The sequence below is a fragment of the Amphichorda felina genome (genome assembly GCF_050947745.1).
Source record: "Amphichorda felina strain 45539 chromosome Unknown scaffold_1, whole genome shotgun sequence".
In the NCBI taxonomy this organism is placed as follows: Eukaryota; Fungi; Ascomycota; class Sordariomycetes; order Hypocreales; family Bionectriaceae; genus Amphichorda; species Amphichorda felina.
The window spans coordinates 1264534-1291064 of NW_028145049.1; the positions used below are offsets into that span (position 1 = coordinate 1264534).

At 56.2% G+C, this 26531-nt stretch overlaps 5 protein-coding genes across 5 annotated transcripts; 3 read left to right on the forward strand and 2 right to left on the reverse strand.

Annotated features, from left to right (window-relative positions):
* Nucleotides 1-1931: 1931 nt before the first annotated feature.
* On the reverse strand, nt 1932-3301 carry RPT4 (proteasome regulatory particle base subunit RPT4; the record flags this gene model as incomplete). Its single annotated transcript, XM_083189907.1, has 4 exons — nt 1932-2052; nt 2114-2570; nt 2627-3013; nt 3091-3301. The coding sequence occupies 4 exons, from the start codon at nt 3299-3301 to the stop codon at nt 1932-1934; spliced, it is 1176 nt and encodes a 391-aa protein (XP_083053766.1).
* Nucleotides 3302-4169: 868 nt separating this feature from the next.
* ACO1O0_000409 (mago-binding domain-containing protein) lies at nt 4170-4790 on the reverse strand (the record flags this gene model as incomplete). The annotated part of the gene is made up of 1 exon (XM_083189908.1): nt 4170-4790. The coding sequence occupies one exon, from the start codon at nt 4788-4790 to the stop codon at nt 4170-4172; it is 621 nt and encodes a 206-aa protein (XP_083053767.1).
* Nucleotides 4791-6510: 1720 nt separating this feature from the next.
* Nucleotides 6511-8523, forward strand: PMC1_1 (plasma membrane calcium; the record flags this gene model as incomplete). The annotated part of the gene is made up of 4 exons (XM_083189909.1): nt 6511-6572; nt 6882-7075; nt 7310-7926; nt 8026-8523. 4 exons carry the CDS (start codon nt 6511-6513, stop codon nt 8521-8523), a joined length of 1371 nt encoding a protein of 456 aa, XP_083053768.1.
* A 2147-nt stretch (nt 8524-10670) lies between these two features.
* UBR1 (uncharacterized protein) lies at nt 10671-18042 on the forward strand (the record flags this gene model as incomplete). The annotated part of the gene is made up of 4 exons (XM_083189910.1): nt 10671-10675; nt 11097-11235; nt 11296-17699; nt 17775-18042. The coding sequence occupies 4 exons, from the start codon at nt 10671-10673 to the stop codon at nt 18040-18042; spliced, it is 6816 nt and encodes a 2271-aa protein (XP_083053769.1).
* A 608-nt stretch (nt 18043-18650) lies between these two features.
* Nucleotides 18651-20580, forward strand: NPL6 (chromatin remodelling complex Rsc7/Swp82 subunit-domain-containing protein; the record flags this gene model as incomplete). Its single annotated transcript, XM_083189911.1, has 3 exons — nt 18651-18708; nt 18984-20034; nt 20106-20580. The coding sequence occupies 3 exons, from the start codon at nt 18651-18653 to the stop codon at nt 20578-20580; spliced, it is 1584 nt and encodes a 527-aa protein (XP_083053770.1).
* Nucleotides 20581-26531: the final 5951 nt, after the last annotated feature.

The following is a 26531-nucleotide window of genomic DNA, read 5'->3' on the forward strand; positions in this document are numbered from 1 at the left end:
TTCGCCAACAGGCATCCTCAGCAAACGGCCACCGTTGCACGCGCTAGCCATAGCCAACCCGTCCCTGACCACCACGTTTTTGCACCTCAAACAAGCCGCCGCCAAGTTGAAACCCAAAGACATCATGGCCCTCCGACTGGGCCAGGGGGTCGCCTCAACAGTCCCGTCTCGTACAATGCACCTTGTCAATCAGCATCATCAATCGGCACGGACACGAGCGGCACCCGTGACGAAACCGTCTCTACCACTCCCGGGCCATGGCGCTTCTGCCGAGTACTAGGTACGGACCTAATTACGGTGTACTTATTAACTAATTACTTAGCTACTTTCCTGGGCAGACAGTCCTATGATTCAAAACCAAGACCGCTAGAGATCTGGGCTGCCCCACGATACCCACCGCCAGGTCCATCAACGGTTCAACACGAGCATGATGAATGTCTGTGCCACAGTCTCCATCCACCGCCGACGCTTCCACAGCGCACCTGTTCTACAATCTACACGAGGTGCCGACATGGACTGATCGCTGATGTCAACAATCAGGGGCTAGTTACTACTAGCACCACGGATAGTAGTACTCGCAATGGCCGTTTTATGCCCTCTTTCGCTCGCTCCGTCCCGTCCACCGCATAGGCATGATCACCCTTGTAATTCACCAAATACGGAGTAGGCATCCCCCAATCCCCTATACGGGGCGGGCGCCCAGCGTCATTCTTCGTATTCTCAAGCGATCAACAAATTTCCCCGACGAACACGTTCAGGCCCAGTGCCACTCCGGGGCCCTCTCATTGGCCTGGGACTCTTGGCTGGCAAAAATTCTGGCCTCTGCCGGCGGCGTCATGCGCTAAAATGCGATCTCAATTCTCGACAGCCCGAGCCAGTGTCTAGCAACCGGGGGCAGGGGAGGCTAAAGAACCAGAGCACAGCCTCACTGTCCCAAGAATAGCAGCACCCGCATATCGGCTTGCGCCGAGCCCGTCCCTCACAGCACCCATCGGGCCATCTCTTGGTTCCTGCGTCGATGACTCGATATGCCGGGGCTGTCTCGGTCTCGGGCCTGTCTTAGACTTCCATCCAGGCTTGTTGTAGATAATACCAGTTTCTGTCTCTTTCCTCTGTGCCACAATATTACTAATAATGATCCCCAGACATGGTCCCGTCTGCCATTGCCGCATACCCTGCTGGCGTTCGCATATTGGCCACCATTGGCCCATAGCACGAGTAATATAACTACATTCGAAAGATATGTAATGCTGACTTGAGCCTCTGGTCAGCAGTTCCTGTGCTACAGTGACCGCTGTTAGTCTGATAAGGCTGGGGAGCTGCAGCTGCCTGCCATGCCCGTTAGGACTGGGGAGTTCCAATGACGTCCCACCGACAAAGCCCATGTCAAGTTCCCCGTTTCCCAAATGCTCATTCCCAATCCCAACAGCCAACTCTCAGGGGTCCCGCCTGGAGGTGCATGGAGCCAAGACGGTAACCCAGATTGGTGCAAACCCTCAATCCCCAGCAGCACAGCCTTACAGATACTATGCATAAACATCATAGCCTCCTATCGGTCATGCCCGCTCCTAGCCTTTACATAGTACTATTAGGCACATGAGCAGCTAACCCCCCCTCCCCCCTATTGGACAATGGGATATTTACCCCGAAAAGACGATTAGCCCTTGCTCTGTGGATGTGATCGTCACTGGTCGGCAGCCAGAGCTGTGCTCGACAGAGAGTTTGGCCTCGGCATCGCAAGGCCCAAGCCGACCCCTTGTCTAGTCACTGCGAGCCAGAGGAACCCCATATTGTCCAAACGCCAATGTCCATTCTTTGTCCTGGGGGTGAGCGACAGTGGCCAGCTCCCTCTATTGTACACTCTTCCAGAAACATCATGAGACGCCCCCGTAGTCTCCAGCGCCCGTGCCTCTATCCCATCCCTGCTAACATTACAACTTCTGGTACTCCAGCTTACCCTCCAGCTTCTTGGCCTCGGCAACTTTGCGCACCGCGCCGTTGAAGTCATCCTGGCTGATAGAGTCCCGGTAGTCCTTGATGGCAAACAGTCCCCTGTGAACTTTGTCAGTAACCCACGGTGAATAAAAGTGCTAATGTAGGAACGAGGACTCACGCTTCTGTGACGACGTTTCTCAGATCCGCTCCGTTGAGGCCATCGCTCATCTTGACAACGCTCTCAAAATCAATATCACCGTCCAAAACAACGCTCGACGCGTGAATCTTGAGAATCTCTAGCCGTCCGACCTCATTCGGCAGAGGAATCTCAATCTTGCGGTCTAGACGACCAGCGCGCAGCAGCGCAGGGTCGAGGGTATCGGGTCGGTTCGTGGCCATGATGATCTTGGTCTTTCCTAGGTAGTCAAAACCGTCGAGCTGGTTGAGAAGCTCCATCAGCGTACGCTGAATCTCTCGGTCTGCGCTAGTGCCCTCCGAGAAACGTCGTCCACCGATAGCATCAATTTCGTCCATGAAGATGATGCAGGGCTCGTGCTCCTTAGCGTACCCGAACATTTCTCGAATCAGTCGCGCCGACTCTCCTATGTACTTGTCCACAATAGCCGATGAGACAACTGTGTCTGGTGTTAGCCTCGCTCTCTGCCAGTCATGCCATCGCCGGAGCTCGTACCCTTCAGGAAGTTGGTCTCCAGGCTGCTCGCCACAGCCCTTGCCAGCAGGGTCTTCCCCGTTCCCGGGGGTCCGTAGAGCAGGACTCCCTTGGGCGGCTTGATTCCCACTCGCAGGAATAGTTCGGGGTTCTTGAGAGGCAGCTCGATGACCTCGCGCAGCTCTCGGATCTGATCGTTGAGTCCACCGATACCGGCAAAGCTGACCTGTCCCGGGTCCTCCAGCGACATGTTGTACACCAGCGGGTCGACCTCGCGCGGCAGCATCCGCATGATTGTGAGGGTCGTCATGTCGAGCGCCACACGTGTTCCCTGCTTCAGCTTCTCCTTGTCCACCTTCGATCTGCAGCCGACGACATAGCGGGGACCAGATGAGGCCTTAACAATGACTGCAATGCAAATGGTCAGTACAAATCGACCCCCGAATGCCGAAAGATATCAGCTCTGGGGGGCAGGGGCTGCTCACATCTTTCGTCATCCAGCTGCTTCAACACCTCGCCGATGATCTGGCCTACGCTCTGAAGAGCCTTGATATTGTCCTCAGTCTTGTCAAACTCCTTCTGTAGGTCCTTGATCTCTAAGCGCAGGTTCTTGAGCTTGGCCTCCCACTCGCGAGACTCGATGAGCTTCGCCCGGTACGAGTTGAGGGCGGCTTGGCGCTCTTCTTCGGGCGTCATGGCGGCGAAGTCGTCGGAGGCTACTCTCGGATCGAAATTATGCTTTATTAAACGTATTTTCGGTAAATGAGGGACGGTAGAGGCGTTTGTTTCGCAGGGTCGTGGACGTTTTTTCGGGGGCGCGAGTGTTGTCGCGGTGGTGATGGACTGGGTGGTGGAGGATGGCCCAGAGCTTACCTCATGCGTTGGAGCCTTGGAGCTTCCCGACGTGCACAGAAAGCGGCAGAAAGTCGGCTGGCCTGCGAGCTCCACCGCCCGATCAACGTCACGGCCAAGTCAGGTACCCTAGACCAAGAACAATTTACATGGATTTGGCCATGATATGCTGCGGTTCAAATAGCAAAGTGGACGCTGAAGAAATAGGTTTCATCTTATATGATATCGAAAGGTGTGAAATTTGCTTGAGAAATTGGCTATGGCCTGTTATACAGGTGTCTAGTAACAAGGACGAGTACGAGTACTAACCTGCGAATGTTACAACAAGACGAATTGGGATGGCAAGGCAAACCTACGTGTTTATTCACCGATACACACATAGCGACGAGATCCCATGAAATCGAAAAAGCATATCGAAAAAGCATAACACAAAACAAAGGCCAAATGGGCCGATATATTCCAGTCCATACGCCAACTCCAATACCGGACCTATTCCTGCCCCAACTCCGGGTCTTTGGTAAACTTCAACAACACTTCACTCTAGCAAGTATTCGTCCCCACGGGCCAGACCCCCCCGAAATGAGACTGAATGGGAATGGGGCCTTCGAGTTGGGTTTGCTTTCCGTCATAGGGAAGGTAAAAACGAGGTGCGGCTCGAGAGCTCAGCCGTCCAACGTATCGACTGGTGTCTCGCACCAGACACCATGCCTGATTATACAGTCTTTTTGTCACTCTCTCTCCCGTCTTTCTTATCGGACTTGTCCTTTGGTTCTCCGTCGGCGTCGAAGCCCAGAGTTTCGAGCTCTCGGATCAGCTCATTGATCTTGATGACCTTGGCGATCTGCTCAGGCAGAAGTGCTTCCCCGCCCTCCTTCTTGCTCTGTAGATCCTTGGCCTGCTTCAATTTCTTTTTAAGATTCCGGGCCTTTTTCTCGCACTCGACCTGCGGGTCTACCGCTTCCAGGTCCGGCTGCGCTGTCTCTTGCTTGTCCTTGGTGCTAGCATCGTCGCCCTCGCCGGCGGCCTTGGCCTTCTTGCGAGCCTCGCGCCTCTTGGCGTTCTTGTTGCTGGCAGCTGAGGAGGCCTGATCGGGGCTCTCGGCCTGGATGCCGGCCGCGCCGGGGATTCCGATGCGCTTGCCGCGTTCGCGGAAGGCCTCGGCGGTACGGTTCTTGTAGACCTCGACGTCCTCCGGCGGACGGTACCCCGGGCGGACTTTGATGGCCTTGCGTGTGCTTCCGTCGGCGCGGACCGACTCGGGGATGTGGCGCTCGCCGCTGGATGCGTCGGTGACGATGCCCGAGTTGGAGGCCTGGCTAGGCTGGGAGGGCATGGCGGGCGAGGGGGGGTTCGTCAATGCGATGCTATCGGGCGACGGTGGAAGGGTGGTCAGAGGATGACTGGGCGGGCGGCGTGACACCTCTTGAATTTGTCGGCACGCCTTTCTTGCCCTTGCGAAAAGCGTGTGCTGGATTTGCTAAGACGCAAAATCAGGTCTGCATTGGGCGCTGGTCCTCGAAGGTGAAGTCTTCTGCCCACCACGACTTTCAGGTGCCCCACCTAAGCTCGACCGAAGATCAATGACCCTGTTGACACTCCTGCCTTTCACCTCCTTGTCAACAGCGACGGCCCCCTGACCCCGGGGCTATCGTCTAACTAGAGGAACTACCAAGCATTTTTTATATGAGTCTCTCGTCTTGGTGGGGCATTAAAGTACGGCTGGGTGCCCTTCATGGCTTATAGCATGGACCTCATAGTCCACTCTCCTGATGCCGAGCACAACGCAGGCCCGCGTGCTCATCGACTGGGCGGATGCCCTGCTCTCGACAATGGGGCTACCGAAATGAGTTATGGGGCTCGGAGTGAAGTCACTTTCACAAGTATTGCCTTGTAGCAAGTGCTACCTGCCTCACTCACTAGGGGTACCTACATGTGCAGAGCTTGCCTGGTGGACGAGAACACTGCCTGGTAGAAGAGAGTACTAGGTAAATAGTAGTAGATCTCGCGACTGTATTCTTACGCCTCTTTCCAGATACAGACGCTCCTACCTGACTTATCTACCGACTATCTGCTAGTAGTACTGCCTAGCAGTACTGCCTAAGTAGGTAGTAGGTAAGAAGGTTAGAAAGCAAGACCTAGAGTGTCTTGGAAGGCAAGTGGCATCTGACAGCCGGACTCCATGGATGGGTGCTCTCAGTCACCCACCAGTGCCTCTCCGCTTGTATTTCTCCTTAATCACTCCCATCTTCCCAACGGGCAGCCTGCCAAGTTCTGCTCGACATATTTAGAACGCCCACTTCTATACTGTTTGTCCATCTGCAGACTTTTGATACACTTTCCCGATATCATCGTTTATCGGTACGATGGCGCCACCACAGCCAACCAGAGCGTCTGAAGTCATGACCTAGCTGGGCAGTCCTTCTACTCCGGTAGCGGACGATGGTCCCCCTAGGGGGAGCACATATTCGCCAAGTATCATCTCCACCGATTCCGCCGATTCCTCTGTCCCACCGCGGTTCAAGTTCCTCCCGCTCGACGCTCTTACCCCAACCCCCGGAACCGAACGTTCCTTCATCTTCAAGAACAACAAATTTGCCTTCAGCCCTGGACAACTCTCCAAGTTGCTCAATCCAAAGAACCACCAAGCCTTTTACGCCTGTGGGGGCCTCGACGGCTTAGAAAAGGGACTCATAACAGATAGACGGCTTGGTCTTCCCCTTGATGAGCGTCGTCTGAATTTCGCCATCTCCTTCCATGACGTTGCACCCCATGGTATAGAGCCATGGGGGCGGTACAAGTCGAACTTACCTGCAATTGACGAACCGGAATCTGCCACTCAATTGGATCTTGATGGCTGGGCCGAACCCTTCGCCGACAGAAAGGCGGTCTTTGGGACGCACAGCTTTCCTACGAGGGAGGCCATACCAGCCAAAGAAATTCTTACGAGCGTGACCCGGCATAGATCTATCGTGTTGCTTGCAACTGCGGCGGTGTTTACTGTCGCCTTGATAATTTAGGATTCATCGGGACGCGACAACGAATCCATTGCAGCCATGTCCGAAAGAGGGTTTTATGTGCAGTTCGCCGATGTGTTCAGTCTTTTGGTGGTTCTCGTGTAAGTTATCTTCAAGCTCTTCACCGGATGATCTACAAGTTTCTTCTCATCACATTTTAGCTTTTTGTTCATACTCTCCTCCTGTATCTCATACAACATGCATCACATGTCTACTCTGGTCTGAGAGCAAGTGGATGGACGAGCCGCCAAGGTCGTGCGTTCTGGAGAGTCGCACAAAGTCTATATTACTGAAATCTAAGTCGGAGATGTCGCCCACTTAAATGTTAGAGACACGGTCCTGGTGGACGGCATATTTATTAGTGGACAAAAACTAGCTTGCGATGAGGTTTCGGCCACTGGGGCGTCTAGGCTGGCACACAAGACTCCGGGAGATCAAGTCTTCATTGCGCTCCGGACTGGTCTGAAGAAGGACTGGGAGAAGCTGGACCTGTTCATCATCTCTGGGAGCAAGGTTGTTGAGGGTTACGGGACTTCCCTCGTTTCTGCAGTTGGCACCAACTCCACCTTCACCAGGACCGACAACGCTCGGAAAATATATCGAGGTATGATGAAACTTTAGAAGGGATTCTCCGCGGCTGCCTGGTGGACTTCGGCTGTGGGATATACATCTGCATTGGCCTTTTTCCTGATATTATTTTCCAGACACCACGCTCGACTACCAGATAATACTGGAGCCCCGATTGATCAGTGGTTTGATCTTTTTAGTATTCTCATTGTTTCATCCGTTGTGCTTTTGGTCGCAACTCCCGATGGAACCGCCACCACTCTCGTGATAGCATTCATCTTTGCCATCGTCAAAATGCTGAAGAAGAATATTTTGGTACGTGATCCGTCAGCTTACGAGACGATGGGCCGCGTCACCACGATCTGTTTGGACAAGACGGGAACACTCACGACGAATGAGATGGCCCTGGTGGCGGCGCAAGTCGGCAGATTCAACGGATTTGGGCTCCGAATGGACAGGGGGAGACGTCTTCTGGATCAAATCCGGCCTGGGGAAGAACAAATCCTCGCGTTTGTTGACTCACTAAACGATGAGGGAAGACAAATGATTATCGAGTCCAACCTGCTTAACTCTACTGCGTTCGAAGTGGTTAAAGATGGGAAGAGATTTATTGCCGGCTCAAAGACCGAGGCCGCGCTGCTTTCGTTTTGCCGTGACCACCTAGGTGCTCCTCCTGTCATGGAAGTCAGGAAATCACATCGGGTGGTAAAACTCATGCCTTTTGACGGCAGAGAAAAGTACAGTGCTGTCTGTGTCAAAGTCGAAAGTGGATATCGTGTTTACTTCAAGGGTGCCCCTGAGGCCCTCTTCCCCAACTGTGATAGGGTCTTGGAGATGGACTCGCCTGACGACATTTGGGCGTCTATCCCGTTGGTCGGGATTGACAAAGTCAGACTCGAAGACACGATAGCGTTACTATCTGGGATAGGGTTAAGGATCATTGTCTCTTGTTATCGCGAGTTTGGTGGATCATGGCCTCCGAGGTAGGCCGCAGGTTGGGAACTCCAGGGTCAAGTGGACTTCACGCGACACTACAAGATGACACTAATATCCATCTACGGTATCGGAGACCCCCTTCGGCCCAATGTCCTTGCAGATGTCACGGCATGTGAGAGAGCTGGACTCATGACCCGAATGGTTACCGGAGACAGCTATCACACGGCTTTAAGTCTTTCCAGGGAGTGTGGCATCTTCCATACGGAGCGTGGCGATGCGGCAATAAAGGGTCGTGAGCTCCGTGGCTTCCCAGTAGAGGTTTTGAAGGAGAGGATCAAGAATATCAGAGTGGTCGCCCAATGCAGCCCGTGGGACAAGCTCGCTTTGGTTCATGCTCTGAAGCATGCTGGGGAGACGGTGGCCGTCACGGGAGACGGTCTGAATGACGCCCCAGCACTTACAGTTGCCGATGTTGGGATTTCGATGGGCCTCTCAGGTACCCACGTGGCCAAGGAGGCGTCGTCGATTGTTATCATGGATGATAAGTAAGGCACCCATGCTCTTGATGTTGAGGGATTCACTGCTAACGATTCAAGTCTGTCGTCGGTCGTTGCGGTTGTTTTCTGGGGCCGCAATACCACCGATGCTGTTAGAAAATACCTACAGGTTGGCTTAAGCTGTTACCGAATATTGTCTTTGTTTTCTACTAACAGAATCGCTCAGTTCCAACTCTCAGCCACTATCTCAGCTGTGACTCTGGAAATTATCTCTGCTGCTGTTCATGATTTGGGGGTGCCCGTGTTCGGCGTAACAATGTTGCTGTGGATCAACTTGATCATGGACTATCTAGCAGCTCTCGCCCTGGGAACCGACCGGCTTGATCGAAGACGCATGCCCACAGATCCTGAACGCAGGTCCAGATCCCTTGTGACGGTCGGGATGGCAAAGATGATTGCCGGGCAGGCAGCATGCCACCTGGCCGTCACACTGGTCCTTCTCTTGGACGGCAGGTCCATGTTGGGGTTTCCTGACACCGATGATGGTCAGATCAGGCTGAAGACACTTGTTTTCAACACGTATATATGGCTTCAGATATTCAATCTTTTGAAGTAGGTTGACGTGGTACTTGTGGAGATGGCATCGGACTGACTTGTGCCCATAGCAACCGCCGAGTCGACAACCAGCTGAACGTGCTGGAGAGCGTGCACCGAAACTTTTATTTCATCTCCATCTTTTTATTCATCAGCACAGGGCAGGTCCTCATCATCCATTTCGGTGGAGACAGGTTCAAGGTGGCGCGTCTGAATGGGGTTGAATGGGCGATATCAGTATCGACGGGTCTCTTGTCCCTGGTTTTTGGTGTCGTACTCCGGAAGATCCCAGACCATTGGGTTGAATTTGTGCCACCAACAATTTAGACGCTTAGTGCATGGCTCATAGGCAAGATTAGATGGAGGGGGGCGTGTCCATGGCGAAGAACGGCTTTGTTCCAACGCTGGGCGAGCCCTAGGCCAAGGGGCAACTTTAGGGTTGATGGCGTTTGAATAGCTGTTGGGCTGCATTTGGAGATAGCTTACTGTGAGGAGGACGCAGTCGCGAAGCAGGTGAATTCAAGAGAAAAGAAGCACAGGGGGAAGGAGAAGCAGGATTCTTATCGGTAGAGTATATGATACTAGTAAGATCAATAGAGGCATTGCGAAGGGTGAGTTAGGGGGGGGGTTTATATAGAGCAAGATCAAAACAAGATTATTCTAAGAAGCGTCGAAAGCGATGAAGCTCGCAGTATTACTACGTATTTCATTGACGAAGTATCGAGCAGCAGAGCAAGATGGACCAGAAGGGACACAAGAGACGACGGACGGAGAGGGAGTAGGGATAAGTGGGTCCGGCAGCAGTGGAAGCACGGCCAATCAGCGTTGGGTCAAAGCCAACCCGGAACTTCGCGAATTTCCCGCTGTCGCTGGTCTCTGCTGTCAACCTCTACGAAACCTTCAACCTCGCAACCTCGCAACCCCCCTCCGCACTGCCGACAATCCAGAAGTGCTCAATTGCACGAAGTCGCCAAGATGGTAAGCAGTCGCTGAGCGACGTCGCCCCCGGGACTACGACACCAGCTAATCGCGCAATCCGCAGTCTCTCGGTAACCAGATCTACAGGCAAGCTCACCTCGGAACGACGACGACGCCTCCACGACAACGCGAGTACTGACCTGAGACCCTGCAGCACCATCTTCAAGAGGAACTACGCCATGCTGGGCGTTGTCTTCGGTGCGGGCTTTGCCTTCGAGATGTGCGTCCACCCACCAGCTCCCAACACTCCCGAGACCATAGCCGAAACGACTGGACGAATGCGATGCTGATGCGCTCACAGGGGCTTCAACTCGACCATGAACAAGATCTGGGACTACAACAACCGCGGCGTACGTGCACCCAATGTTAACCTCCCATCAAGGCTGAGTCACGGTGCGATGCTAACACGGAAGGGGTGGATTGCAGCGTCAATGGAAGGACATCCGTAGCAAGGTCATCGGAGAGGAAGCCGAGGAATAAGCTGGCCATGGGCAGCGGGCTATGAATGAGGAGAGAAGGGACTCTGTGTCTGTATACTTGTACCAACAATTAGAGCAGAGGGCGCGGACAAGCCAAAGAATCTCTTTTGTCACTGCCAAGTGATGGACAAGTGACGACGGAACAGCGATGGCGTCAGTAACAAGCCGGCTTGAGTGACTTTGGAACCATCGTGATGGGAAAGCAGTATGAATTCTGGGCAAACCTGCGGTTGCAGCTCGTGAGACAGGACGCCACACATGTTGATTACTACTACTTAGGTACCTAAGGACTGACTGGTATTTTGTGGATTCGGCGGGTGCGAGAGGAGGTGCCGAGTCCTGACGTCGGTCATCGAGGGGCAACAACAAATCGTGCCGAGTGTGCATCCAGCTAACTACCAACTACACCTAAATATCCAACTTGCCATCCCCAAAAGCTAATCGACGCGAGTTCCTCGGGGGAACTCTTGCCACACCACAACCACACTTCCACGGAAAACCCCACCAACAGCTACATCAAGATTCATCATCGCTGTTGACGCTAGTTTTCTTCTTTTCTGCATTTCATTCCAAGTCTGACCCTGCGTTACGCCATCCTGAACCCGAAGAGCCTTCTTCCGCCGTCACAAGCTTACTCACCGACCGAGAAAACCCCCCCCCACCACCTCGCCTCTCGACAACCACCACGCAACGCCTCCGAGTCTTTCCTCCTGGTGAGAGCTGACGCGATCGACGACCGAACAAGCTATCGAGGCATCATGATGATAACATAGAACATGGAGCAGCCCATGTCAACCCAAGAGCAACAGCTCTGCCAGTTCCTGGCGGACCTGCCGGCCCAATGCAGCTACCGCTACACCGCGGAAGCTTCCCGCAAGCTCCTCGAGAACCTGTTCTGGTCTCTGGCCGGCGGCAAGGATGAGTACATGCAGCTCCTCTTCCCCGGGGGCAAGGTCCCCCAGTCCCTGAAGCTCAGCGATGCCCAGGGCGCCGTCGAGGGCGCCGAGTACACCGAAGCGGCTCGTGGCAAGCGCTGCGGCCACATCTTCAAGGCCGGCGAGGCCTCCTACGCCTGCCGCACCTGCGGCACCGATGAGACGTGCTGCCTCTGCGCCCGATGCTTCGAGTCGACCGACCACACGGGCCACATGGTCCGCATGCACCTCTCCGTCGGCAACAGTGGCTGCTGCGACTGCGGCGACGACGAGGCCTGGCGCACGCCCCTCTTCTGCACCATACACTCCGACATCGAGGCCGGCGCCGACAAGGGCAAGGGCAAGCAGGCCTCCGCGCTCCCCGATGATCTGGCCGCCAACGTGCGCATGACCATTGCCCGCGTCTTCGACTACATGTGCGACGTCATATCCTGCTCCCCCGAGGACCTGCGGCAGGCTAAGACGGTCGAGTCCGTCCTCAAGGACGAGGAGACCTCTCGGCTGTTCTCAAAGTACTACGGGTCGACGGCCGAGCCCTGCGAAGAGTTCTCCCTGGTCCTGTGGAACGATGAGAAGCACACCGTCGAGGAAGTCCAGGACCAGGTTGCCCGCGCCTGTCGCAAACTCCGCAAGGATGCCCGCCAGGATGCCTGGGACACGGACACCATCGGACGGAGTATCCTCAAGTCCCTGCCCGACGTTGAGAGCCTGCTGGGCATGGCCAAGATCATGGAGGCCATCCGGATCACCGTCACTGTTCGATCGGCCAGAGACACGTTCCGGGAGCAGATGTGCGGCACCATCGTCGAGTGGCTGAGCGACATTGCGGGGTGCGCAGTCGGCCATGATAGCAACATCCTCCGCCAGACGATATGCGAGGAGCTCATGCGGCCGTGGCGCCAGGGAAGCTTGGCGACGCATATGGCAGGCCTGATTTACGACGAGGAGGAGGACGACCGCATGGAGTCGAGGATGAGGATGAACGGCGTGAACGCCCGCTTCATCATGGCGCTGCAAGCTGCTGCCACAACGAGGCCGGTTGATTTCGAGATCGAGGTGGATGCCGAAGACGACGACGACGACGACGATGACGACGACATGGTCGACGAAGACTTCCGCCCCCGCCTCGGTTCGGACAGCGACCTTGGGGACGACGATGAAGATGGAGACGACGTCATGATGGTGGACGCGCGAGAGGAGGTGGGCGATCTGAGTCTTAACTGGAGTCAGTCGGACCAAGCCTTGGAGGAGGACGAGGCCACCATGGCTGGCTACCCCCCTCCACCTCCACCACCTGCTGCTGCTGCTGCTGCTGCTGCTGCTGCTTCTGCCACCACCACCACCACCACCACCACCGCCAATGTTGGCACTGTTGGCACTGTTGGCACTATTGGTGCTGCTATTGGTGCTGCTACTGCCGCTGCTGTTGGAGCTGCACCGACGGGTCCCCGAGAGCGTGATGCGACGCCTTCGGACCCTGGCGCTGGCGCAGAGCCCTTGATAGCCCCAGCAATCTACGCCAAGGCCAATATCGACATCCCCAAGACGCCTGGTAAGACCGAGAAGTTCACGCCGAAGCCAGGCAGATACTGGGTCGAGACCCCGCCCGGCTACACCCATAAGAATTATGAGCATCCTGCCGAGGACGTCTTCCAGCGTGTGCGCCTTGACTGGCTCCTCCTGTTCGATCTGCGCATGTGGAAGAAGGTGAGGGTCGACCTCCGAGCTCTGTACATCTCCACCGTGGTACAGGTCCCCGAGTTTAAGCGTCTGCTCTCTCTACGCTTCTCCAGCCTGTATACTATTCTTGCCGAGCTCTACCTCGTGGGAGACAGGGAGCCGGACCACTCCATCATCAACCTCTCGCTCCAGATGCTCACCACGCCATCCATTACGGCTGAGATTGTGGAGCGGGGCAACTTCTTGAGCAGCCTGTTCGCCATACTCTATACGTTCCTCACGACCCGACAGGTTGGACACCCCTGGGATGTGTCCCCGGATGCTACACTATCCTTTGAGAGTGGCTCCGTCACCAACCGCCGGATGTACCACTTCTACCAGGACCTGAAGCATCTCTTCAGCTCGCCCCACGTCCAGGAACGTATCAGGTCCGAGCCACGGTATCTGATGCAGTTCCTTGATCTGGTCAAGCTGCACCAGGGAATCGGACCCAACGTGCGCGCAGTTGTGGAACACGTCGAATATGAGGCCGACTCGTGGATAACCGCGTCGCTGGTGACCCGCCAGATCAACATTCAAGCCAGGAGCCTGTCCGATGCCTTCCGGGGCTGCCCACCCGAGGAGATGCCCTATCTCCAGCGAGCGATCCGGTTCACCGCCAAGGCCGTCGTTCTCAACTCCGTCGGGGCCGAGCGCCAGAGATTCAAGCAGGCCGAGATCAAGGACGAGGTCAAGTTCAAGACGGTCGAGGATTTCGAGTTTGGCATAGACAGCAACAAGTATGACGTTGTCAACTTTGTTGTCGAGAAGGAGCCCATCAGCTTCCACCACGGCCTCCACTACACGCTATCATGGCTCATCGAGTGTGCTCGGTCGCTCCCTGCGTCGACTATGAAGACGCTCCTCAGCTTCACCACTCAGGAGCTCCAGTCGAGACCTAGGCTGATGGGCAAGCTCCACATGCCAAAGAAGGAGCTCAGCCCCGAGGACTACCTGATGGCAGCCTTTGACTATCCCCTGCGTGTCTGCGCCTGGCTGGCCCAGATCAAGGCCAACATGTGGGTGCGCAACGGCATCAGCCTCCGGCACCAGGCCAGCACGTACAGGGGTGTTGGCCAGAGAGATGTATCGCACCACAGGGACATCTTCCTGCTGCAGACCGCCATGGTGGTTTGCGACCCAAATCGGGTCCTGGCCTCGATCATCGATCGCTTCGGGATGGATCTCTGGGTCAAGGGTCTCTACGAGGTCAAGTCGGAAGCCCAGGATGATGCCCAGCATCTCGATGTCGTCGAGGACATGCTCCACCTGCTAATTGTCCTCCTCAGCGACAGAACCTCCCTCGCCGCGCCCGACGGCGAGTCCACCCCGCGCCTGCTCGCCATGCGCCGTGATGTTATCCACGTTCTGTGCTTCAAGCCCCTGTCGTTCAACGAGATATGCAACAAGCTGCCGGAGAAGTACCAGGAGTCAGAGGTCTTCCAGCAGGTCCTAGACGAAATGGCCACCTTCAAGCCCCCGGAAGGCGTCTCTGATGTGGGCACCTTCGAACTCCGTCCCGAGTTCATCGAGGAGATTGATCCCTACATCGCACATTACAACAAGAATCAGCGGGAGGAGTCGGAGGCGGCATATCGAAAGAAGATGGCCAAGAAGACTGGCAAGACCCCCGAGGAGATGGTGTATGAGCCCAAGACTCGACCCATTGGCTCGGGCCTCTTCAAGAACCTAGGAGCCTTTACCAGCACGGGCATGTTTTCTCAGATCATCTACTACTGCCTTCTATACCCCCTCGCAGCCCACCAGTATACCCCCAGCATCCCGTCCACGAGACTCGAAACTTTCTTGCAGGTCATTCTCCACCTCATGCTCCTTGCAATCCAGGAGGACAAGACGGACGAGGGTGATATGACCGAGGAGTCTCTCCAGTCGTTCGTGTATATTGCACTGACGAGGCCAGCACGCGCAAACCCGCCATCGGGCGAGCGTGCCGCCAAGACCATTGTGGCGCTGCTCAACATGATGTCGACAAAGGACGAGTTCAAATCCGCGCACCCCAAGATTGCCCTTGTGCTCAAGCGACTCAAGCAGAAGCGGCCCATGGCGTTTGAGCAGGCCTTTGTGAACCTGGGCATTGCTGTGGACAGGGTCAACACGGCATCGCCCGCCACAAACTCTGCCGAGGAGGAGCGCGAGAGGAAGAAGAAGGCGGCGCTGAGCCGCCAGGCCAGAGTGATGGCGCAGTTCCAGCAGCAGCAAAAGAGCTTCATGGAGAACCAGGCCGACATTGACTGGGGCTCCGACCTGGAGGAGTCGGACGAGGATCTGCAGGATCAGACAGAGGACCGCAAACACACGTGGAAGTACCCAACAGGCACGTGTATCCTGTGCCAGGAAGACGCCGATGACCGCCGCTTGTATGGTACCTTCACCATGCTCAACGAGAGCTACATCCTGCGCCAGACCGACTTCCAAGATGCCGACTTTGTACGGGAAGCTTACCAGACCCCCTGCAACCTCGACCGCTCGGCCGAAGACATTCGACCCTTTGGCGTCGCTCACGAGAACCGATATATGGTGGAGAAGGTCAACAGCCGGGGTGAGACGTTCCTTGCCGAGCGCCAAACCATCGGCAAAGGCTACCGGGCGTCGCACTCGCGTCCTGGTCCCGTGGCAAGCGGGTGTGGGCATATGATGCACTACCGCTGTTTCGAGATGTACTATGAGGCGACACACAGACGGCATACGCATCAGATCGCCAGGCACCACCCGGAGGATACGAGACGTCACGAATTCGTCTGCCCCCTCTGCAAAGCACTGGGGAACGCCTTCCTTCCCATCATCTGGAAGGGGGTGGAGGAATCCTACCCTGGCCATCTCCAACCCCAGAACACATTCGCGGAGTTCGTGGGGACTCAGCTGGAGACGTCCCACTGGCTGGGAGTTGGCAAAGGCCCGGCCATCGAACCGACGGTGCCTGGCATGTCTACTCCCAGCTTCCCGGGAAGCTTGGTCGAAGCCATCGTGCAGCCTAGTCCCTCCACGGGGGCGACAGAGCCTAGCTCGCACCCTGGCCCTTCTACGACGGCAGAGGCCAGCGACCAACCTGGACCCTCTTCAGGGGTAGCAGAGGCCACCACGCCATCTGGCCCCGGTTCGGACGTGTCATGGATAGGAGATTACGATTCGCCATGGGTCGGCTCGGGGCCGCTGTTCAACCGAGAGTCGTCCACTCCGCAGCAGGCTACTCCCACCCCCAGCAGCTCGATGGAGGCTGATCTCATGGCTGCCTACAGGCGGCTGAGAGGTACGCTGCGAACCAATGGGCTGAAGACGAGACACGGGGAGGAAGGAAAGACGGACCTGTCAGAGGAGCTCTGCGCAAGTGACACACTGGTGCAGGTGGTTGGCTACTCGATATCTGCCGCCGAGATCCAGCAGCGGGGTGTGGAGGCACAGCCTGGCCTGACATTCCTGGACAAGGTCCCTGAGCAAGTCCTCACACATCTCCGGATCCTGTCAGAGACGGCAGCGTCCTACATATCTGTCGGGGCCCACCATGGAGGCCGCGGTGCCAAGATTGTCGGAGAGTTCCACAAGGACGGCGAGAGGCAGCACTGCCAGCTCTTCATATCCCGATACTTTGGAACGGGGGCTTCCTACGCACGACGACCTCTGGACGTGTACCCTCCCCTCCTCAACCTCGACCCCTTCGTCTTCCTGGTCGAATGCTCCTACGGGATGGTGCCCGCTCAGAAGGCCGAGATTGCCCACATGCTCAGGCTGTGCTACCTTGCGGAGCTGGTCAAGGTCGTGTTCCACATGGCTCGGAACATGCCCCTCGAGAGCTGGGCCGGCCCGCTCAAGAACAGGCAGACGCAGGATCCGGCCATCAACAACTTTGCCGACTTTGCCCTGGAGATTACCAAGTACGCCATTGAGTTCGACATCACGTCCATACCCAACCGGGATGAGAATGTGAAGAACGAGGGCTTCCTGCAGCCGGGCGTGGACTCTCTGGAGGGGTGGTATATGTTTGTCAAGAAGTATGCGCTAACATTCCTGAGGAAGAGCCTTCTCCTCTTGAACGTCAAGTTTGGCGTCGACTTCAACACACACGTGTCGAGCAACCCAGACGCGGACGAGCTTGACCGCCTCACGGAAGTCCTCCGCGTTCCGACGTTTGACGGGATGTGCGCATCCCTGACCAACAACGCTGCTGCCTGTGGCTGGCCAGAGACGGCCGCCGCGGTGGTGTCTGGCTGGATCAAACACCAGCTTCTGTGGCCCAAGGACTACCCTGATACGCCCGAGAAGCATGCCGTGGTGAGCCACCCGGGCATATTTGAGCTGATCGGACTGCCAAAGACGTATGACACTCTGATCGAGGAGGCAGCGAGGAGAAGCTGCCCGTCGACGGGCAAGGACCTGACGGACCCTGTTATATGCCTGTTCTGCGGGGAGATCTTCTGCAGCCAAGGGACGTGCTGCCAGAAGACTTCGATCACGCCGGACTGGACAGAGGCATCCAGGATAGGCGGGGCGCAGCAGCATATGCAGCGGTATGTCACGCATCCCCCCTCCCCCCCCTTTCCTTTTTTTTCTGCTACTCAAAGCTAACATTTGTCTACTCCAAGGTGCCAACGCAACATCGGAGTCTTCCTCAACATCCGCAAGTGCGCGACAGTGTACCTCTTCCGGCTGTCCGGCTCGTTCACACCAGCGCCGTACATTGACAAGTACGGCGAGACGGACCCGCAGCTGCGGCACGGGCGGCAGCTGTTCCTGAACCAGAAGCGGTACGACTCGATGATCCGAAGCACGGTGCTGAGCCACGGGGTGCCCAGCCTGATCAGCCGGAAGCTGGAGGCGGAGATTAATAACGGGGGCTGGGACACGCTGTAGAAGTACGAAGGAACAGGGCGCTCTATACTAGTAGTAGATGGATTATCTGACACTTTTAAAGGGGCGGGAGGCATATGAAGGGAAGATGGATGGCGCCTATATAGCACATTGGCAGATGAGTAGGCATATGAATGATGAGCCTGAAGTTGACGCGAGGTGACGAGGTGACGAGGTGACGAGGTGAAGAGACAAGAGGTGATGACCCCGACGAGAGGAGCGAGGTCGATGAGATTGATGAGATTGATGAGATTGATGAGGTTGATGAGGTTGATGAGGTTGATGATGAGGTTGATGAGTATACAGTGTGGAAAATACAGTGCATGATGTAATTGTTACGGTGCATCGGCTAGCGCGCGAGGCCAATCAGGAACCTGGGAAGGTGCCTCCTCGCGGTGGGAGGGAGGCGCGTCTGGAGCGTGGCTTTGCGCCTGGAGGCTGGACGACAGCAGCTGGTTGCATTTTGCCAAATCTCGCCTTGGTCGCCCCGGAGCCCGTCGCTCTGATATCTCGTATCCCAATCGCATTTCCTCCCCCAGGACATCTCACTTGACCACTCGACCACTTGACCAAGACCACGGAGCGACAGTCACGCCTGCCGCCTCTCCAAAATGCCTCCTGGGCGACGATCTGGCCGCGCCGCCGCTAAGAAGGCCGCCGCTGCGCTGGGTGAGTAGCAACCACACTTCTTCCCTCGACTTCCCTTGTCCATCCACCACCCATCGACTCTCCATCACCCGCCATCCCCATCATAGATCCCAGACTGTGTGCACCATCCATGCATGTTTTCATGCTGGGCATCTTTTGATTATTCCCCCCTCCCCTTTTGTCCTCTCCTTCTGTCTTCGAACCTGCGCATCGCAGGGGAGAAAAAAAAACACATCGCACAATGGCACCGAGACCAAAGATCCGAGTCAGACTAACGCGCGCATCCAACGCCCCAGAGAACGCGCCCAAGGCCTTCGAAGATGCACAGGATGAGGCCATGCCAGATGCCGACGCCAACGATGACGCCAACGACCCGGAGCACGTCGAGCCCCAGGGCGGCGACGACGACGACGATCCGGAGCACCAGCCTGAGAAGGGAGACGACTCGGGCGACGACGGCGACCACGTCGAGAAAGAGGACGAGTCGGCTGCCCCGTCGCCCAAGGAGCCAACACCCCCGCCCCAGCCTATGGTGCGCAGAAAACGCCTGGGTCGCCCGCCCAAGAACAAGCCCCCGGACTGGGACCCCATGATCTCGGTCCCCGCCGATGAGGTGCGCGATACGCCCCGGCGCAGAGGCCGAGGCGGGTGGAGGGGACGGGGAGGCCGCAAGGGAGGCCCTCCCGCCCCCAAGGCAGAGCAGGTCATTGACGCCGAGGGCACCATTGCCGAGATCGCCAATGACGAGTGCGTGCTCCCAGAGGACCCCGAGGGCGAGGAGAAGGTCGACAAGCTGGGCAACCTCCAGGGCGGCCGTGACTACCGCTGCAGAGTCTTCACCGTCCTGGGCCGCGGGAACAGGCTATACATGTTGTCGACGGAACCGGCGCGCTGCGTCGGCTTCCGTGACAGTTATCTGTTCTTCACCAAGCACCGCAAACTGCACAAGATCATTGTGGACGACGACGAGAAGCGCGACATGATCGAGAGAGAAATCATCCCCCACTCCTACAAGGGTCGCTCCATTGGTATTGTCACTGCCCGGTCTGTCTTCCGGGAGTTCGGGGCCAGGATCATCGTGGGCGGCAAGCGCATCATCGACGACTACAACGTCGCCCAGGCGCGTGCCGATGGCGTCGTCGAGGGCCAGCTCGCCGACCCGGACGACCACTTTGTCCCCGGGCAGCCTTACAACAAGAACCAGTACGTGGCATGGCATGGAGCCAGTGCCGTCTACCACACAAACGTGCCATCGGTGCCCGTCCCCAACGGCAAGCCCGAGTACAAGAAGCGCAAGGTGAATGTCAACGACATGAACTGGATGCTGGAGCACGCCCGCGAGGCAAGGTGAGTGATTGCGTCGTCCCTAGGGGAGGTCAAGTGAAATGGACGATTAATAGCTGACCCGCGCTATGCAGCATCTTCAACTCCGGCATCAATGCTATAAGGAAGCTCAACAATGCCGGGGTCTACGACATCCACACCAACGTCATGCAGTACCCGGCCTCGATGCAGCCGACCCATGCGCGCATCGAGCAGGTTGCACCCGAGGAGGAGGAGGCGACCCGTGGCAGCGCCACGTTCCCCCCCGTGTCCCTTAAGATGGCCAGGAACTTCTACATTGCCGACATGTACCTGGAGACCCCTCCCGCGGGCATCGCGCCAACCGTGTACGACCAGGAGGACCCATCCAACTTGCTCGCCTCGTTCAATAGCCTGGGGACCGTGTCAGATGACATAAAGGACCTCCTCCCGCCGCAGTGCCGCGAGGCGTTCGACAAGGCTGTGCACACCGAGAAGCAGTGGAAAGATCGGTGGGGGCCCGAGAGCAAGACAATATCGAGGCGGGAACCCGTCATCGACAAGGCCATCGTCCCCTACAGCATGGCATGAAGAAGGGGGGGGGCTGAAACCGCACAACTCGGCACCTGCGCCGTGTGTAGCCTTGCGGCGCACGCCGCAGGGACCGACAGGAGCTCCATCTGCCGTGGTTTAGTATCAGAGAAAACGGCGCGGAGGAGGTGTGCACAGCTGCTGCCCTTGTGGCGTCCTGGGTTTGTTTCAAGGGCGGGCGGGCGGTTATGGACGTGGGACGAGACGGCGTTTGAGGCGTTGACTGCCTAGTTTGGGCATGATTTCCAGAGCACCCATCAACCATCATATCCCGAGATGCTACTGCTACGCATGTAGCTATTGTATTGTATTATTGTAATTCCACACACGGGGCCCGAGGTCCGTTGTCAACTTTGTCACGACGAGAGCTTGGGTGTTGCCTATTCAGGCTGCCATATGTATGCGACTCTATTGACTCGTCCATCATAAAGAACCCTTGTGGCGTCGGATGGCATCCTCCGGATGAGCCGTCACAAGGGACATGGTGCGTAACCGGCTTTTTTCGCTTTGTCTCGGAGGAAACCACCGGGTAGCCTACCCTCTGTCTCTCTTGGTCCCCCCCTCTTCCCGCTCTCGTGAGTCGTCCCCCCATTCTTCGCTGCTGCTCCGACGGATGCACGTTATCCCAGTAGGGGTCCTTGGCAGCAGCATTACAACGACAAGCCCCGAGTCTAACGACTCCACGCGTGCGCGCGCGGCAAGGAGAGGAAGAGAAAAAAGACTGGAGTGGTGGGGTCGAGCCGAGACCTCGTTCGGCGATAGCCATGGTGGGGAGCAACAGGTATTTCACGCAACGAAGATGGGCAGAGTGAACGACGAGAAGGGTTAAAGGATTGCAAAAAAAAAAAAAAAAAAAGTTCTGGCGCGGCAAGTCTAGCGCCCACGCGGCGTTACGCATGCGGATTCTGCTCTGTTACATGGTAATACTTGTACATGGGAGTATTATACATTACTATCTATCACCACGTAAATGTAATATGGAGATGTTGCGGACTTGGGGACCTTGGGGAATGTATAGGTGAGCGAGATGGTGAGTGGGTGCCTGCGTCTGGTCGTGCCAGCAGACCTTTGATGCGCGATGAGGATGAGGCAAAGTATCCGTACATATTGCGCACATGGACGGGCCCGTGAGGCTAATGCACTTGCTTCCCGCTTCTGTTTGGGCGACAAAGCTGGTGCTCTTAGGTATAATGCAAGGAAATTTATCGTCAGCGTCAGCGCCAGCGCCAGTGCCGCCAGAGCTAGAAGCTGAGGCCGGAGCTACCTGACATAAAGTATATGGTAAGGTATGAAGTAGACTGCCTGGTCTCAGCCAGTCGCTTCGCCTCGGACAGTGCCGCGGGAGGCAGAGAGGTACGCCCTGTCGTCATGATGGATGATGGATGAAGGGCCTGGCATGCTGGCTGTGAAGGAGGAGTCCCTTGCTGGTGTGGCATACGTCAACGGCGGCACAGCGATGCGGGATGCCCATTCCTTTCCTCCATCGAAATGCATGGCCTTGTATTATGCAGCCGGTGCCAGGGACGTGGGAGTCTGTTGGGGTACGAGTACCGCTACTTGTTTGATACTACGGGTCCGCCTGGTTCAAGTTGTCAATGATACCTTGCCATTATGTAGTTGGCACACTCATGTGGTGTGTCGGCGCATGTGGCTGGCCACACTGTCGGGCTGCACTCGACGAGATGGAGATGCCCAACAAGGTCACCATCGACCTATCCGTATGGATACCCTCACCAAGTCGCACATATACATTGTCCATGCTGCAGAGAGGCCCCCCGAACAGGTATCTTAGTTCGGGCTCCAGACATAGGGTAATATTAGCTGGGGCGAGGAATGGCCGGGGACCGACCAGGGTAAATTCCGAAGTATTTCGTGATGACTGTATTGCTGCAGCAGTCGATCGTGGCCCGACATGGGGATATTTGTCCGTCTTCTCCGACTTTGAGTCCTCAGACTCCTCACCGCCCGCAAGTCCGCGACCCTGCGGAGCAGAGAGGACTTCAGTGGGGCTGCGCCTTTGACAGGCTACTCGAAGTCGCGGAGTTGCACGCGGGTACATACCAACCGAGGCCATGGCCCACGATTGGCCGTTACAGACTGTTAGTATCTAAGAATAACGGCTTCGCCGCTCTGCGTCGGATTCGACGGCGAGAAGATGCGAATCATCGTCGAGTCCCATGTACTGTTATGTAGAAGGGGGCTGGCATCCGATATGGCCATTATTATGGCTTGGACTCGGCCCCTAGTCGCTGGTCTGTTCTGCGTAGACTGCAGATCTCGCCGGTCATCGGGTCCTAGGTGTGCAGGCAGTATACTTTTGGAGGCGGAAAAATGGCGAACGAGCCTGATGCCCCTTGCGTCGTCAGCGAATGATGATGAAGTGTTCATCGTACGGAGTACGGAGTACGATGTAGCATTGCGGTGAGTGCGAGGGCCGTATGGGCCCACTTCGCCGCTCAAGACTCGCAGCTAGCTGCCACGAGCATCCAGCAGATGGCTTGCGTTGGATCCATAGCATGCAGGCAGAAGGGATGGCTTTGCTCGGGCGAACGAGGCAAACGATCTCAGCCGACAACTCCAGTTCCGCCGAGACTGCTGTGTTTGAGCCCTCAACAAGGCGCGGCTCGATAAGTTCCGTAGGGGTTGTTTATAGAAGCGGACCTTCACCACACTTATTAAGTATTAGTGATTTCCATGCGCCGAAACTTAGAAATGTGGCGCGCTTAATTGGTTGATGGGGCCCGTTTGCGAACAACCCTCGGTGTGTCGCTGTTCGTCCGCGACCGCGACATACTAAAAAGAAGGCCGAATACTGACTCGGTTCCTCGGCCAGCGTTGACACCTACTCGCACCAGATGGAGTATGAGTACTCGTACGTATGGCTGCGGCAGGAGTGTGGTTATATCATTGGCGAGCCACTACTTCAGGCCCCGTTGTTGGGGTGGTTCCAGCCAGCATATTGGCCGTGTAGTGGTGATGTGCTCTTGTATCAGAGGTGTTGCCGTGTTGTCGCAGTGATTTTGGACAACCCGTGCACGTACTATTATCGGCAAGCTCGGTTGTGCTGTGAGCCCTGGCCGAATAGTATGCTTCTGTCTCTACCAACCGTCCCCGCGAGGCCAAGACATCAAGGCATTAATAATGTGTCAGCGGCACGTCGCGGGATCTGACAGGCTCGCAGGGCAATACTATGCATGACAGCATGAGTTGGGATTGGCCTCGCCAAATCAAGAAGGGTCTGCTCATGGTTGTCAGTCGGCCACTGCAGCAGAGGATCTTTGACTGCTCGCTGTGGATCGTGAATGAGGTATTTCTCTTTCTCTTCCCATCGACCTCTAAAGAGTGTAACGGATCTGTCGTGGCAGATGTCTCCATCTATTAGGTATTAAACCCGTCTCCTTTCCGTGCAAGACCCATTCGGCAGATGTTGTTGTGCTGTTCGCAGTACTAGGCTCGAGAGCCGGCGTGATTAACAATTTGGTCAACCTCATGAACCAAATGATATGGCACGGATGTTGAGCGTTTCCCAGAGATGTGTAATGTCGGTTGTCCATTATCCAGGCGTTTGATGAAACGTCGCTGATGCAGCAAGTTGTCAGGGGAGCAGCGGATGCTCGCCCATCGTAGATTGTACTATGTATCCGTACTCGTAGCATGTGTGAATCATCCACAACTAGACTGTTTCTGGTTAGTCAACTTCTGGCGAAGGCTGCGTCAAAGGGAATTGCCTTCAGGTTCCGATTGTTGCACGGACTGTCCTCCTGCACATTTGCTAGAGCTCGGCTGCACGGTAATATAAACCTGGAAATCTCGGCATCTTAGTAATGCCTGCGGATTTATGCAGCCGTGCTGGTGAGATGGGTGCTGATGGTTCGAGTTGACACCAAGTTGTACAAGTAGTATTGGTACTAGGTATTCGTACATCTCTTCTGGTTAAAGGCACATAGTAATATAACATAGTATTAGCACGTACTCCGTACGTGGTAGACACTGTGGGAATTGGCGGAGATGCACCATCTCTATCCCAGTTGGGGATCTGGGCGAAGGCAAATTTCGAAGGAAAGCGAATCCTTGGCGAGTGCCTTTCTACGTACTCGTAGCTCTTCATTTTTTTCTTCATGGTGGCAGTCTGATCAGCGCCGTCGAGACCCTGGCAACTTGCCGAGCACTGGGCCAGTGCGCCAGTGCGTCTGGAGACGGAGGCTGTGGCCATTGGTGGAGCGGTTCACCACTGGAACTCTGCGGCAGATTCTCTTGGCTTATCCCGGGACCCCCCATCGAGCTTCTGGAAACAGGCAGGCTTGGCGTTGGTCAAAATTCAAGAGCTCCACTCGTTGCCACCCAACATCTGTGCGTCATATGATGGTCCGGTGTAGTGGTTGTTCCGTGCGTCGGTCGGTCGGTCGGTCCAGGAGCTCCTTGAACTGGCTATGTGAGCGGACGGTAAGTCCTCGTTGGATGGTCATGGACTCATGGTGGGCGTGTGATTTCCAACGGTACCACCAGCAGTGAGCGTTCAGATGCGGCAGGCTGACAACAGACCTCCTAGAAATTGTCGCCTGGCGATTCCCGAGGGGATTGGAGAGCGGGTGAGACCTTGGGTCCGATGATGTCGACGGGCCACGAGTTTACGGAAGGTAAATGGTGAGGAGCCATTGCCTGGAAGAGAAAGCCACATTGAAAACTTTGCATGTTGAGATGAAAGCAGTAGGAGGCCGAAAAAAACTTTTGTCTGCCCAACTAGAGGTGGCTCCTGCCGCGAACTGGAGCATTCTTTCGGCTGCCCCTTCTTCGTATCCAAGATTCCCAGCAGATTCTGTAATAATAGCGTTAGTCCGTGACCAAGACGGAAGCCAGAGCCAGGTGCGATGCGCCATTGCGGTTGCTTGGAAATTGCGCCTCCCTCAGTTGACTCCCCGCCTGCCTGGGACGCACGCCCTCTGGGGCACGTCCTGGGTGGGAACAGGTACCCCGCCGGTGAGAAAGAGGCTGGGGGGTGACTTCTCACGGACGGCTGGGAAGTGGACGTGGTGCTGGAGTCTGGGACTCATCTTGGCTTGCTCCGCCTCCAATCCAATGGGCGAAGGGTGGGCGACAGAAACAAAAAGGCTGGCTCTTCCCAGCCTGCTGCGTGCAGATGGTGTAGTTCTTTCTGTCATGGTTCGCCACTCTCTGAACCTGGCCAGTGGGGACAGACCCCCTTTTCAAGTGCGTAACGCACCCTGTGACCCTTCCATTTCGCAAGTCCTGTCACGGCGTCACCACCGCAGCATCGATGGCCCCGACTCACCCGAGGACTCTCAACGAGTCGAAGTCGGGAAGTCACTCCCGTCCCCATCCAAGTATTCGTGTCACTGTCGAGGGCGACAGCCAGAGTACAGATATCCCAATTAGGCTGCTGTTGACCCCTACCACGTAGCAATGGAATGAATGCGTTGAGTGTAGATGAAGGAGAAAGGCATCTCGAATGATCTCGTTTTGACCCGGCCCAAGTATCCGTACATTCCATGGCTGACGGTCAGCTCCGAGTAGATGACGGTTCGTTCCCCCAACAATGTAATACTCTCCGAGTACGAGAACCAGACGGCTTGTGACCAGGCAAGGTCAGCGAGACACTGCTTCGCCCCAGCAGGTTCACCTCTCAAGGCTCTCACTCCCTGGGGTTACAGGTTGCCTGCTGCTATGCCTGCTGTTGATAATGTACTCGTATGCCTGTCCGCCCAGGCTCAGGAGGGAGACCACAGGTACTTCGTACCAGTTGGCTGTGAGACGAGGCCAATGGCAAGGCACCGAAAGGGCGGGCACGCACCCAATCTCGCCTCAGTGCTCCATGTCACTCGCAGCCGTCAGTTTCCTTTCCCAGGGTGGAACCGGGGAGTTGACGGGGACATGACTGGCCACTGACCATTGACCACTGACCACTGACCACTAAACCACTGACCACTGACCAG